Source organism: Eubalaena glacialis, chromosome 19 (genome assembly GCF_028564815.1).
Source record: "Eubalaena glacialis isolate mEubGla1 chromosome 19, mEubGla1.1.hap2.+ XY, whole genome shotgun sequence".
Lineage (NCBI taxonomy): Eukaryota > Metazoa > Chordata > Mammalia > Artiodactyla > Balaenidae > Eubalaena > Eubalaena glacialis.
The window spans coordinates 55928988-55944083 of NC_083734.1; the positions used below are offsets into that span (position 1 = coordinate 55928988).

Sequence of the window (15096 nt, forward strand, 5' to 3'; positions counted from 1 at the left end):
GATAGGTGAAAATAAAATAGCCTAAAATTATTTCGAATTATTTATTTTTTTGAATAAGTAATATAGTCACATGGTTCAAAGTTTAAAAGAATGAAAAGGCGTACAGTGAAAGCCTAGTTCTCACTGTAGCTGTTCATCCACCTAGTTCCTCCCCATACACCTCCCGTACCTACGTAACCACTTTCTGGAATTCGTCCCGAGTTTCTTGTGTAAATACAAGCATAGCATATGCTACTTAGACTGCTCTGCACCTTGTTTTGTATTTGTTTTGTTTACTTTCAAACATATTGGAGATCTTTTTATATTATCTCCATATTAGAGAGGGTTTTTTGTTGTTGTTGTTGTTCTTTTTTAAAAAAAAAACAACTGTGTAACATTTCTTTGTGTGCGCATGCTATCAGTTTTTAACAGTCTATTGGTGAACATTTGGGAGTGGTTTTTTTTTCTCAGTCTTTTACTATTGCAAACAATGCAGTAATGATTAATGTTATACATATGTTCTTAGGTGATTTTTAGCTGTGTTAATAAATACATAAATATTAATCATTTAAATAACAGAAGGTATGATGGGAGTTTGTTTCTGTAGAGTATTTCTACATTAACATAGAAAGCTATTTATAGCACTGTTCTGCATTTGGTCATGCCTTTGTAATTTTTTTTTTAATTAATTAATTAATTAATTTATTTATTTATTTGGCTATGTTGGGTCTTCGTTTCTGTGCGAGGGCTTTCTCTAGTTGCGGCGAGCGTGGGCCACTCTTCATCGCGGTGCGCGGGCCTCTCACTGTCGCGGCCTCTCTTGTTGCGGAGCACAGGCTCCAGACGCGCAGGCTCAGTAGTTGTGGCTCACGGGCCTAGTCGCTCCGCGGCATGTGGGATCTTCCCAGACCAGGGCTCGAACCCGTGTCCCCTGCATTGGCAGGCAGATTCTCAACTGCTGCGCCACCAGGAATGCCCCCTTTGTAATTTTTGAGTTAAAAACCATACGTGCTTTTAAATTCTTCTCTGAGATCTTCGCTTCTTTCAAAGCCCACAATCATTGGTTCAGCAAAGTTAGGGCTTTGCTGAGGTGGTTGTTTTTATGCATGTAGGCCTGACTTTTGAAAGGGGTCCCCATGTTGATAAGAGTCATTAGTTCTGTTTTCTCTGTCCAGGAAGAAATAGGCATACTATAAAGACAATTTAATCCATTTTAATTCAGTACCTGATAAATTTAGTTCATTTTTCTCTTACATATTTGAGCAAATTGGAAAATAGGAGTAATTCATTTTGCTCAGGTGTTAAGAGGGAAACCTATTATAAAAATTCAGAATGGTAATCAGAGTCTTGAGCAGCTAACATCATCATTTTCCAAATTTTTGTTACATTGGAGTCCACACATGCTTGTCAGGTGGGTCTGTCCTACGGCAGACCACATTTCTAAAGCGTGGGTACTAAGTCTTTGCTTATCAAATAGTTATAAAAGTTTCTTTTAGCTTTTAGGGGCATCAGTTAAATATGTTTCGAAACCAGGGGCTTTCAAAGATGGAACTTACTGCAGAATAAAGAATTATTTGGTTCTGGCACATTTTGATTGATAGGTTAACTAAAATTATGTAGGTTTCTGAAATTCATAGTAAATACATTTAATACCATAAAAAATGTAAAGGTTCTTCCATTTAATGATGGAGTCATCAAGATCAGGAGTTCAAACGCTAGTATTATTATATTTTTTTTAAAATAAATTTATTTATTTAATTTATTTATTTTTGGCTGTGTTGGGTCTTCGCTGCTGCGCGAGGGCTTTCTCTAGTTGCGGCGAGCGGGGTCTACTCTTCGTCGCAGTGCACGGGCTTCTCATTGTGGTGGCTCCTCATTGTGGAGCACAGGCTCTAGGCGCGCAGGCTTCAGTAGTTGCGGCACGCGGGCTCAGTAGTTGTGACTCACGGGCTCTAGAGCACAGGCTCTTCAGTAGTCGTGGCGCACGGGCTTATTTGCTCCGTGGCATGTGGGATCTTCCCGGACCAGGGATTGAACCCGTGTCCCCTGCATTGGCAGGCAGATTCTCAACCACTGAGCCACCAGGGAAGCCCCAGTATTATTTTTGAACACTTAAAAAGTGGTAATTCTTCTACTTTCGAAACCTCCAATATTTTTGCTTTATTTATACTTTACTTCATTAAGAGCAGACTGATTTCTTTCACTTCTTGATTTTGTCTTATGATTTGGGGCCTTTCATTTACTTATATGATGGTGGTTGTGTTCTTTTGTTCTTTAGCATCTCTTTTCTCTTTCTGTTTATTACCATCAGTGCACATTCTTGGGCACCTGCTATGTATATATCATGCGTTGTGCTGTGCACCAGTGTATAGATTCTGATCCTGTGATTTTGATGCCTATGGTAATCAGCAGGATAAAAGCCCTCAGAATCAACTTTGTAATTCATGATGTGGGTCACAGAAGGGAGGATTAACAATATAAGCTATTTGATGGCTGTATCAGCCAGGGTTCTCCAGAGAAAGAGAGCCAATGGGAGATATATACATATAATTGGCCTCCATTATTGTGGGGGCTGGCAAGTCTAAAATTTGTAGGGCAGGCCAGCAAGCTGGAAACTCAGACAGGAGTTGATGTTGTATTCTTCAGTCTGAAATCTGTAGGACAGTCTGCCAGATGAGAAACTCAGGCAGGATTTCTATGTTAGTCTTAAAGCAGAATTCCTTTTTCTCCAGGAAACCTCAGTTTCTGCTCTTAAAGCCTTCAACTGATTGGATGAAGCCCACCCACATTATCAAGGGTAATCTCTTTTACTTAAAGTCAACTAATTATAAATGTTAATCACATCTACAAAATATCCTGGCAGCAACATCTAGATTAGTGTTTGGACAAACAACTGACCACCATAACCTAGCCAAGGTGACATAAAAATTAACAGTCATAGCGGCTTCTTTTTTTTTTTTTGGCCATGCCCCACAGCTTGTGGGATCTTAGTTCCCCAACCAGGGATTGAACCCGCGCTCTCAGCAGTGAAAGCACAGAATCCCAACCACTGAACTGCCAGGGAATTCCCAGTGGCTTCTTTTTTTTTTTTTATAAATTTATTTATTTATTTATTGGCTGCTTTGGGTCTTCGTTGCTGTGTGCGGACTTTCTCTAGTTGCGGCGAGCGGGGGTCTACTCTTCATTGCGGTGTGTGGGCTTCTCATTGCGGTGGCTTCTCTTATTGTGGAGCATGGGCTCTAGGCGTGCGGGCTTCAGTAGGTGTGGCACGTGAACTCAGTAGTTGTGGCTCACGGGCTCTAGAGCGCAGGCTCAGTAGTTGTGGTGCACAGGCTTAGTTGCTCCGCAGCATGTGGGATCTTCCCGGACCAGGGCTCAAACCCGTGTCCCCTGCATTGGCAAGCAGGTTCTTAACCACTGCGCCACTAGGGAGGTCCCCCCAGTGGCTTCTTATTTTAACAAATTATTCTTGCTAAATAGGTGCTGAGCTCAAGTTTTTAGTTTCTGAAAGAGTGCTTGTGCTGGGGAAACATATTTTTAAAAGTCTAAAAATTTCAGTGTTTAAAAATCATTATTTAAAAATTACGCTCCTTCCTGGACTTCCCTGGTGGTCCAGTGGTTAAGAATCCGCCTTTCAATGCAGGGGACACAGGTTCGATCCCTGGTCAGGGAGCTAGGATCCCACATGCCACGGGGCAAGTAAGCCTGAGAGCCACAACAAAGAGCCCACATGCCGCATGAAAGATTTCATGTGCCACAACGAAGACCTGATGCAGCCAAAACTAACTAAATAAATAAATAAAAATTACACTCCTTCCAAAATTTCAGTGCTTATCATCTAGTATCAAAGGTAGAATGCAGGCGTACAGAGATAAATAAGAATACAGAATATATCATGACCAGGGATCTATCTCAGGAATGCAAGGTTGGTTTAATATCTGAAAAATCAATCAGTGTTAATACACCATATTGGTAGAATAAAGAATAAAAACTACATGATCATCTCAATAGATGCAGACAAAACATTTAACAAATCCAACACCTTTTCAAGATGAAAAACACTCAGCAAACTTGGAATAGAAGGGTACTTCCTCAATCTGATACAGGGCATCTATGAAAAGCTCATAGCTCACTATACTTAAAGGTGAGATACAGATGCTTTCCTGCTAAGATCAGGAAGAAGACAAGGATGTCTGCTTTTGTCATTCAGTATTAACTGGAGATTCTAACTAGTACAATAAGGCAAAACAAACAAACACATTTTTAAAAAAATTTAAGGCAACCAGATTGTAAAGAAAAAAGTGAAACTGTCTTTATTCATAGATGACATGATCCTATGTATAGAAAATACCAAAGATTCCACAAAAAAACCTACTAGAACTAAAAAATGAGTGAGGAACTTTGCAGATACAAGATCAGATCAACACACAAAAATCAATTGTGCTTTTATATACAAGCAATCATCTGAAAATGAAATTAAGGAAACTATTGCCATTCCCAATAGCATCAAAAAGGATACAGTTCTCAGGAATAAATTTCACATAATAAGTGTATGATTTGTACAATGAAAATTCTAAAATGTTGCTGAGATTGATGCTTTAACTAAAAAAGTTTAAAGAGATCTAAATAAATAGACGTTTCATGTTCATGGAATGGAAAACTCAATATTGTTGAGATGCCAGTGTTCTCCAAATTGATCTGAAAATTGAGTACATTCTCTGGTAAAATCCCAGCAGACTTTTTTGAAGAAATTGGCTGGCCAATTCTAAAATGTATGTGGACATTCAAAGGACCTAGAATATCCAAAACAATTTTGAAAAGGAAGAACAAACTTGGAGGATTTTCACTACCCAATTTCAAAAATTACTATCAAGCCATGATGTGGTATTGGTACAACAAGAAACGTATAGATCAGGGACTTCGTTGGTGGTCCAGTGGTTAAGACTTCACCTTCCAACGCAGGGGGTGCGGGCTCGATTCCTGGTCTGGTCGGGGAGCTAAGATCCCACTGGCTTGCTGCCAAAAAACCAAAACATAAAAGAGAAGCAGTATTGTAACAAATTCAACAAAGATTTTAAAAATGGTCCATATCAAAAAAAAAAAAAAATCTTAAAAAAACAGCATGTAGATCAATGGAACAGAATTGCAAGCCAGAAATAAATCCTTATATTTATGGTCAGTTGATTTTGACGGAAGTGCCAAGACAGTTCAACAGGGAAAGGATAGGTTTTTCAACAAATGGTGCTAGGACAATTGGATATTGACAAGCAAAAAAATGAACTTAGACCCTTTCTTCACATGACCAAAAATTAACTCACAATGGATCACAGAATGAAAATACTACCCACAGAATGGGAGAAAATATTTGCAAATCTTACGTATGATAAGGGATTTATATCTAGAATATATAAAGAACTTGTACAATTCAAAAAACAAAAAGACAACCTGGTTAAAAAAGGAGCAAAGATCTTGAGTAGACATTTGTCCAACAAAGATATACAAATGGACAGTAAGCATGTCAACAATGAAACGATGCTTAACATCATTGGCTATTAGGGAAATGCAAATCAAAACTACGGTTAGATAATACTTCACATCCCGTAGGATAGTGATAATTTAAAAAACAAATAGTAAGTGTTGGTGAGGATGTGGAGAAATTGGAATCCTGGTCCCCCGCTGGTGGGAATGTAAAACGGTACAGTTGCTATGGAAAACAGTTTGTTTGGTTTTTTTCCAGATTTAGCGCTACAATCTTTTATAACCATAGAAGGTAGCTGGAAATACTAGATGCTAACAGACAATATGATACATAACCCCTGGGGTAGGAGTCAGCAGGGAGTGTGACAGAGACCACCTGTTTAGACTCAGAGCCTTTCAATGGACTGCTGGATGGATTGGATCTGCTGCTTCAGTTGTGAGCGTTCTTTGATGGTGACAGAACAGGCGATGACAGGCCTGGAGACCCCACCGGCTCGCCCCAGGGCCTGCTTGGAGCGCACAAACACACAGGGCACGTTCTTGTCCTCACATAGCAGTGGGACGTGCAGGATGATCTCCAGGGGCTCGGCGTCTGCAGCCATCACAATGAACTCAGAGATGCCTCTGTTGAGGGTTTTGGTGGCCTCACTGGCTCCTTTTCGAAGCTGCTTGTAGTTACATGATTGCTGAACGAGGTCCAATAGTTTCTTGGTGAGGTGGGCATCTGCAAGAGGGTAGGCCTTCAGATTTACATCAGCCTCAATCATGGCTCCAGTTCCATGGTATTGTCATTGGTCAAGGAGCACAGGTGATGTCAGAGTTGGAGCCCTCACCGCTGCAGAAAGCTCTATGGAAAACAGTTTGACAGTGCCTCAAATGTTCATTACTTTATAACTCAGCAATTACAGTCATATGTTACACACACACACATAATATATATATGCCCAAGAAAAATGAAAAATAAATCCACACCAAAACATGTACATGAATGTTCATAGCAGCACTGGTCATAATAGCTAAAAGGTGGAAACAACCCAAATGTTCATCAACTGGTGAATGGAACAACTGATAAAATGTGGTAAATCCATGCAATGGAGTGTTACTTGGCAACAAAAAGGAATGAAGTATTGATATTTGCTACAGCTTGGATGAAACTTGAAAAACACTGATGTTAAGTGAAAGAAGCCAGAGGCAAAAGGCCATATATTGTATAATTCCATTTATATGACATGTCCAGAAGAGGCAAATCCATAGAGACAGAAAGTAGATTAGTGGCTGCCAGTGGCCGGGGGAGGGGGAAATGAGAAGTGACTGCTAATGGGTTTCTTTCTGGGATAATGAAAATGTTCTAAAATTAGATAGTAGTGAATAGTTGCATAACTCTGTGAATATACTAAAAAACCATTGAATTGTACACTTTAAATAGGTGAATTATATGATATGTGAATTATAGCTCAATAAAACTTTTTATTGTTACTTTTTAAAATATTTATTTATTTATTTGGCTGCTCTGGGTCTTAGTTGCGGCATGTGAGATTTTCGTTGCGGCATGCAGGATCTTTTAGTTGTGGCATGCGGGATCTAGTTCCCTGACCAGGGATTGAACCCGGGCCCCCTGCATTGGGAGAGTGGAGTCTTAACCACTAGACTACCAGGGAAGTCCCAAAGCTGTTTTAAAAATGGACCTAAATTCAAGAGCTAAAACTATAAAACCCCTAAAAGAAGACATAGGAGAAACTATTTATTTGTTTCAGATTGGGCAGAGTTCTTTGATACAGTGCCAAAAGCAAAATCCATAAGAGAAAAAACTGATAAATTGGATTTCTTCCAAATTAAAAATGTTTCTACTTCAAAAGACAACATTAAGGAAATGAAAGGACAAGCCACCTTCTGAATGAAAATATTTGCAAAACACATAAAGGATTTACTTCCAGAATATATTGAGAACTTTTTACAGCTCAATATTAAGAAGAAAGACAACCCAATTTACGAATGGACAAAAGAGATGAATAGACATTTCACCAAAGAAGATATAGGAATGGCCAATAAATACATGGAAAGATGCTCAGCATCAGTAGTTATTAGGGAAATGCAATTAAAACCACAATGAGATAACACTTCAAAACCACTAGGAGAGCAATAATAAAAAAGACAATATCAAGTGTTGGTGAGAATGCAGAGAAATTGGAATCCTTGTGCATTGTGGATGGGAATGTAAAATGATAACAGCCAGTTTGGAAAAGAGTTTGGGAGTGTCTTAAAAAGTTAGGGACTTCCCTGGTGGCACAGTGGTTAAGAATCCACCTGCCAATGCGGGGGACACGGGTTCAAGCCCTGGTCTGGAAAGATCCCACATGCTGCGGAGCAACTAAGCCCACAAGCCACAACTACAGAGCCTGCTTTGGGCTTACATTGGAGAAATACAAACTCCCTAATTGTATGTCAACTAGGGAGTTTTACTGGCTCTTCAGCTCACCAATCCCTGCCTTCCTCTGTCTTAATGTCTCTTTTCCTCTTACCTCTCCTTTTTTGGACTCTTCTGTTTATTATTTCCCCTGATAATAAAAACAACTTACTGGGACTTCCCTGGTGGTCCAGTGGCTAAGAATCTGTGCTCCCAACGCAGGGGGCCCGGGTTCAATCCCAGGTCAGGGAACTAGATCCTGCACGCCGCAACTAAAATCCTGCATGCCACAACAAAGATCCCACATGCCACAACTAAGACCCAGCACAGCCAAGTAAATAAATAAATAAAACAAATTACAAAGTAGTTTGAGTGCCATTAACAAACAACAAAAGCACCCATACTTTTGGTGTGCCATTCTCCATTCTAAGTAGCTCATGAATGTATATTCCAAAAAAAGATCAAGCTTTCCCTAAGAGGAGTTCTGGTGCCAACTCCTAAGATAAAATGCCTTTCATTCCACCTCCTTCCAGAAGAAAAGGTTATTCACTGAGTTTGAGGCAAAGAAGGGATACCCAGGTAAAAAGATACGGCAGGTGGTTAAAGATTTGGACTGAAACTCCAAAGAAAGATCAGAGACAAAGGTTTGGGAGTTGAGGATGGCAAAGGAGGGCCAACGTGTATTAATTGCCCACTGGGCCTAGCCAGCTGCATAAATGTTATCTTATTAGATCCCAACAGCAATCCTTGGAAAGAGGTATTATTATCTCCATTTTGCAAATAAAGAAGCCAATGCGGGACTTCTCTGGTGGTCCAGTGGGTAAGAATCCACGCAGGGGGCCTGGGTTCGATCCCTGCTTGGGGAACTAGATCCCGCATGCATGCCACAACTAAGAGTTTGCATGCCGCAGAGAAGATCCCCTGTGCCGCCAACTAAGACCCGGCGCAACCAAAATAATAAATAAATAAATAAAGCCAATGCTCAAAAAAGTTAAATGATTTGTCCTAGGTCACACAGCTGGTAGACGGTGGCATCAGGATCAAATCCAGCTCTGTCTTAAGTCAAAGCCTTTGCTGTGATTCTGTGAGGAAGAGAGAGAGAGGAAGAATGAAAGAAAAGGAGAGGATGGGGCTCTTAGAGACAGATCCATGTTTGGGGCTGGGTGGAAAAGTGGGGCAAGAAGAGGAAGACTCAGAAATTAGTGTTGAAGTCTTCTGAGCATTCGCAAGGTGAATGAATTGTGGGAAAAGACAGTTGGCCTGGTTGGTATTCCAGAGAAGAGTTTCATGCAGTGGTGGAAACTGTTGTAAAGATTTGAGGGGAAAAAAAAAAAGATTTGAGGAGTTGTTGGATGTGGGGTGGGAGTAGACAGAGGATGAACTGGTGGATGGGTGGATGTATGTGGGTGGGTGGATGGATGAATGGGTGAGTGGGTGGGTCTTAAGGCACGGCAGATGGAACTTGTTTTTGTATTTGTTTTTTTAGTCAGGGAGAGAAGACATTTGTAGAATGAGGCAAGTAGAAAGCCAGCGGAGAGAGGGGAGTAGAAATCTTGAGAAAGAACGATGGTTTCTGATGAGGTCTGGAGGACATAGAGGCAGTTGGGAATGAGAACCCAGGTGAAGAAGTTAACCTTGGAATGGGGAAAAGAGGAATATCTTCTTGAGACGGCAAGAAAGTATGAATAGAAGTATGGGGAGGTTGTAAGGTGATGAAACTTTCGTAATGGAGAAGGGTTTGGGGGTTTTTTGGGGGGCTGTGTGCGGCATGCAAAATCATAATCCCCAACCAGGGATCGAACCCATGCCCCCTGCAGTGGAAGCACAGAGTCTTAACCACTGGACAGCCAGGGAAGTCCCTGGAGAAGGGTTTTGAGGGAGTGCCACAAAGGAAAAGGAAGACGGGTAGAGGGGTCTGGTTTGGGGACTTGAGAATGTGGGAAAGTTTTGGGTCCTTTGATATGTGCCTTGCTCTAAATACTGTAAAGCTACAGTTGTTAAAACTATATTGTACTAGTTCAGAATAGAATAGAATCCAGATCTAGGTATATATAGCGTGATAAAAATAGCATTTCAAATTAGTGGGGGAAATGGAATAGTCAGTAAATGGTGTTAGTAAAATTTCCTATTTGGAAAAAAAAAAATTCTTATCCCATACAGTCCATGAGGACAAATTCCAGATGTAAAAACAATCAAATAGAAAGAAAGAAAAAAAAAAAAAGCAGGCAAGCAACATAAACTAGAAAGAGTAGGGAGTGTTTATCAGTAGGGAAACAGTTAATTCAATCTGGACACTCATTGGGATTACAGTGTAATCATTAAGAGTACACACAGGCTCTGGAATAAAAATAGCTGGATTTGGGGCCTGACACTGCCTCTTACTAGCTGTGTGACCTTGGACAAAGTACTTAAACTGTCTGTGCATTCAATTCCTCTTTGGTAAAATTAAAAAAAAAAATTAGTAACACCCACCTTATAGGGTTTTGAGGAATAACCTATATAATACTTGTTAGTACAGCACTGGTATAGAGTAAGCCCTCAATAAGAGGTGGTTATTATGTAGTCATTAAGAACAATGAGGTCGGGAATTCCCTGGCGGTCCAGTGGTTAGGACTCTGGTGCTTTCACTGCTGGGGCCCGGGTTCAGTCCCTGCTTGGGGAACTAAGATCCCGCAAGCTGCTCGGAGCGGGCCAAAAAAAAAGAACAATGAGGCAATGAGGTCAATCCATAAGTACAGACATGGAAAGATGCCTACAGTACATTAGGAAAAAAAGCAACATGCAGATCAATATGAGTAATATCCCAATTAGGTTAAATATCAAAATAAAGCAAAACAGAAAACCTGAATGTGTTTATATATGTATAGGAAAATCTGGAAGGCTGCAAACTGATTGTTAATAATGGAGTTACCTTTCATAGTGTTGGATTATCACTTTTTAAATTACATACTTCTTTGTATTATTTTTTTTTGCCAAAGACATGTATTACTTATATAATTTTTAAATTTTGTTTATTTATTTAATTTATTTTTGGCTGTGTTGGGTCTTCGCTGCTGGGCGCGGGCTTTCTCTAGGTGCAGCAAGCGGGAGCTACTCTTCGTTGCGGTGCGTGAACTTCTCATTGCGGTGGCTTCTCTTGTTGCGGAGCACGGGCTCTAGGCACGTAGGCTTCAGTAGTTGTGGCACGTGGGCTCAGTGCTTGTGGCTCGAGGGCTCTAGAGCGCAGGCTCAGTAGTTGTGGCGCACCGGCTTAGTTGCTCCGCGGCATGTGGGATCTTCCCCGACCAGGGCTCGGACACGTGTCCCCGCCATTGGCAGGTGGATTCTTAACCACCACCTATAATTTTTTTAAATAAGTAAAAAACGTGAATAACAAAAGCAGCACTGTAGCATTAGAATTGACTTGAACAGTTAGAGATGTTTAAATACAATTTTGTTACTTTCCTTTTATTTTTGTGACCTTAAGCTTAAAGTATGTTATTGAAATGTCATATAGATGAAGATTTTTCAAATATATGAAAACGTAATGGATTTCCATAGCCGGTTTTTCCATATTTTAATTTTTTCTTTTTTATTTCCTTTTCTTTTTATTTATTTTTAAAAATTTTTCCCATATTTTAATTTTGTATGAAGTTATTTTGAAGTACAATTCCATTTTCTACAATAATCAAGGATATAACTCCATTGGTCCAAAAGTAAATAGGTGAAGATTAGTATTTTTCACTTATTGTCAGGATATCTGTCTAATTTATTTTACTGTGACCTCAATTTTTAAAAAAATACAAAAAGAAGGGAAGATTGATTACAGATCTTGCAATAAAAAAATCCAAAATATATTTTGCTTCATCTTTTACTCTATACAAATTATCACAATTTTATTGCTTACTCAGCGTCTTTGAATTTTGTTAGTTTTATAAAATATAAAGTTTCAAAAACCTTAAAATCTTTGATTTGGAATCATGCCATGACAATAAATAAATTGCTATTACCTAGAGGCCTAAACAGTTGGGTTTTTTCCCATAACCCTTTTTCTGTAGACCAACATATTTCAGTAATATCACAGATTTGGAAAGAAAAGTTATTTTAAATTAGAATAAAATTAGAGTTTCTGTTTGTTAACATTTAGGGTACCCTTCAAATACAGAGTTGTAGAAAGACGGGAAGGAGGTTTAACTGCCCTTTATTGCGTGATGTGATAATACATAGTGGTTTGGTGGCAAATGTCAGAATATCTCACTGGGACAGACATAAATTCTGGAATTCACTCAGCAACATTGAATTTCATTGTGATGTTAGGAATATGCCCTAATATCTTAATTCACTGGGTAAATTATTTAAGTTAGTGAATTCTAAGATTTTTCTCTTTGTTCTCTTGCTGAGTAACAAATAGTTGTATTTTTCTTCGTGGATAGTTGAAAAAAGAATGTGAATAGCTCCTTAAAAGTTTTTATATTGATTACCTATTGAAATAATATTTTGGATATATTGGCATATTGGAATATCCAACATTGGGATAAATAAAATATATTCAAATTAATTTTGCTTATTTTTACTTTTTAAAAATGTGGCTATTAGATAAGTTAAAATTACATATGTGGCTTGCTTGCATTTATAGCTCATGGTATACATATATATATTTTTGGCCACGCCACGCGGCATATGGGATCTTAGTTCCAGGACCAGGGATTGAACCCACTCCCCCTACAGTGGAAGCGCGGAGTCTTAACTACTGGACCTCCAGGGAAGTCCCGTGTTAGCGTATTTTTGTTCAGTGCTGATCTGGAAGAACAGTGCTAGTGTTAATTTTCTTCCTTTGTAAGTAATTTGCTTTTTGTTTGCCTGGATGCCTTTTTTTCTTTAATACCTTCTTAAAAATACTGAAAAAATATTGTATTAGCACTGGTCATTCTGGGCCATACCTTATGGTTTTTTTTTTTTCCTTGATATTTATTTTTATTGTGGTTAAAAATACATAACATTAAACTTACCATCTTGACCATTTTCAAGTGTACAGTTCATTAGTGTTAAAATCTCTAGAACTTTTTCTTCTTGCAAAACAAACTCTATACCCATTAAACACTAATTCCCCTCCTCCCCTCCCACTCACACCTTATGTTTTAAATATAATTTGGTTAAGAAATTATAGCCAACTAATAATGGAAAGCTTGCAGGTTATCTACTAGTCATGTGTGTTTTTTCGCATTAGCAAATAGGCAAAGAAGTGTTTTAGTGCAGTTCTTTCTCCCCTACCATTTCTGATTTTAGAGCGCAGTTCACACTAAGAAGCAAAAATGTGTGCAAATTGTCCAGAAGGCATTTTTTTTCAAGGATTGTTAGTGTGTTTGGTGTTCCCATCTGCTGATGTGGCCACTCTAGGTCACTGTGCCCTGATCCACACCTCTGGGCAGCCTGGGCAAACAGGCAGAATGCTTTAGCTAGGCTGCAGATAGCAAGTTTGCTCTCTCTCTAGTCTAACTGGGGTTATTAGCGAGGTGCATTTAAAAGAGAGGAAAAAACAAAATTTCGGTTGTCTTAAGTTTAATTTTCCTTTTACCTGATGAGGCATTTCTATTTTAAGTGCGCCAAGGAAGATCAGCTTTTCCCAGGAACTTGGCATTGACGCTTCTCCTGAAATGAAAAATCCCCTTTTCATTTGTGGATTATTGACCTTAATTTTATTTTATTTTATTTTATTTTTTAAAATAAATTTATTTATTTTTGGTTGCGTTGGGTCTTCGTTGCTGCGCGCGGGCTTTCTCTAGTTGTGGAGAGCAGGGGCTACTCTTCGTTGCGGTGCGCGGGCTTCTCATTGCGGTGGCTTCTCTTGTTGTGGAGCACAGGCTCTAGGCACGCGGGCTTCAGTAGTTGTGGCGCACGGGCTTAGTTGCTCCACGGCATGTGGGATCTCCCCAGACCAGGGCTCGAACCCATGTCCCCTGCATTGGCAGGTGGATTCTTAACCACTGCGCCACCAGGGAAGCCCTAATTTTAGGTCTTTGTATATGTGTGCTCTTGATTTCTAATGCCAGGCAAGGCTACAGTTAGCTCTACACTGCTTTCTGGATAATTTCTTTTAATGTCACAGCTCCCCCAAAAATGGCATTTCCAATAGAACACTGTCATCTTTAACACTTTAACCCTGAAGCCATTAGTGCTCTTCTCTTGCTAGGATCAAATCTCCGTGGATTTCATTGTCCCCGCATCCCTCACCTGACTGCTCCCAGGTACTGGAAACTCAGCGTGTCCCACATTGAACTCAACCTGTACCATTCCAGACACCAAACCTGCTTCTCCCGGTTCTTTATTCATGATTTGGGCAAGCCATCCATCCATCAATGTAAATATCTTTCCCTTTTCTAATTTCACCTAATGTATAATAAATGTATAATGTCTAATGTATAAAAAATATATTTTACTAAGGTTCAACAGTAAATGACAAATTCTTTGAGATGGCTGCCTCTGCTTATGGCAACTAGGCACCTCCCCTCTCTATAAATTATGCACATGGAAAATAGGGCTAGTAAGTGCTAGACATAAATAATTGATAATTAAGCTTTCCTAAATGATGAATCGCACTGTTGTATCACTGCAGATGGCTGCCCTGTGTGTTTTCGTTTTGATGGGCAACTTTCAAGTCTTCCTCAGTGATTGCTTTGGTTTTGGCTGCTATCACTCTCAAATAATGTTTTCGTGCTTGTTATTTAATTAAAGAATTGCCTCACTTTGTGGCGAGTGATTTTATCCACGTTGTTTTGTTTAATAAGTGTTTCTAGACTAAAGCAGCTCCATGTGTAGAAAATCCAAAAAATGAACATTTGGTTCAGTTTTTATGTTAGAACTTTCTTCTCTGTCTTCCTTGCTGTGGCTTCTTCACAGGCTGAAAGTGCTGAATCTCATTTTTTTTTAGAGTTTGCTGTAAACCTAAAACATTGAAACATTTACCTGAGCCGTATAACACATAAAGAAGACTTTTGCAGATTCATAAGTTCTTTGTATTAATCCAAGAACTGGGGTATATGAGAGCATCGATAAAGTATGTTATGGTAGGAGTCGTTCACTTTGAACAGCTTGCCTTTGTTGGAGAATTAGATTATAGAAATGTGGCTTAAGAAGCATTTTTTTTGCTGGAAAGGGTGTGGTGAAAAGGGAACCCTCCTGCACTGTTGCTAGGAATGTAAATTGATACAGCCACTATGGAGAACAGTATGGAGGTTCCTTAAAAAACTAAAAATAGA

The 15096-nt window shown here is 39.3% G+C and overlaps 2 protein-coding genes across 3 annotated transcripts in view; one reads left to right on the plus strand and one right to left on the minus strand.

Moving 5' to 3' along the window:
- RNF157 (ring finger protein 157) overlaps positions 1 to 15096 on the plus strand; it is a 79497-nt gene that overhangs the window by 3616 nt on the left and 60785 nt on the right. The window lies entirely within an intron of this gene.
- LOC133080415 (NHP2-like protein 1) lies at positions 5844 to 6231 on the minus strand. Its single transcript, XM_061176312.1, has one exon. It carries the CDS (start codon positions 6222 to 6224, stop codon positions 5844 to 5846), a length of 381 nt encoding a protein of 126 aa, XP_061032295.1. The 5' UTR covers positions 6225 to 6231.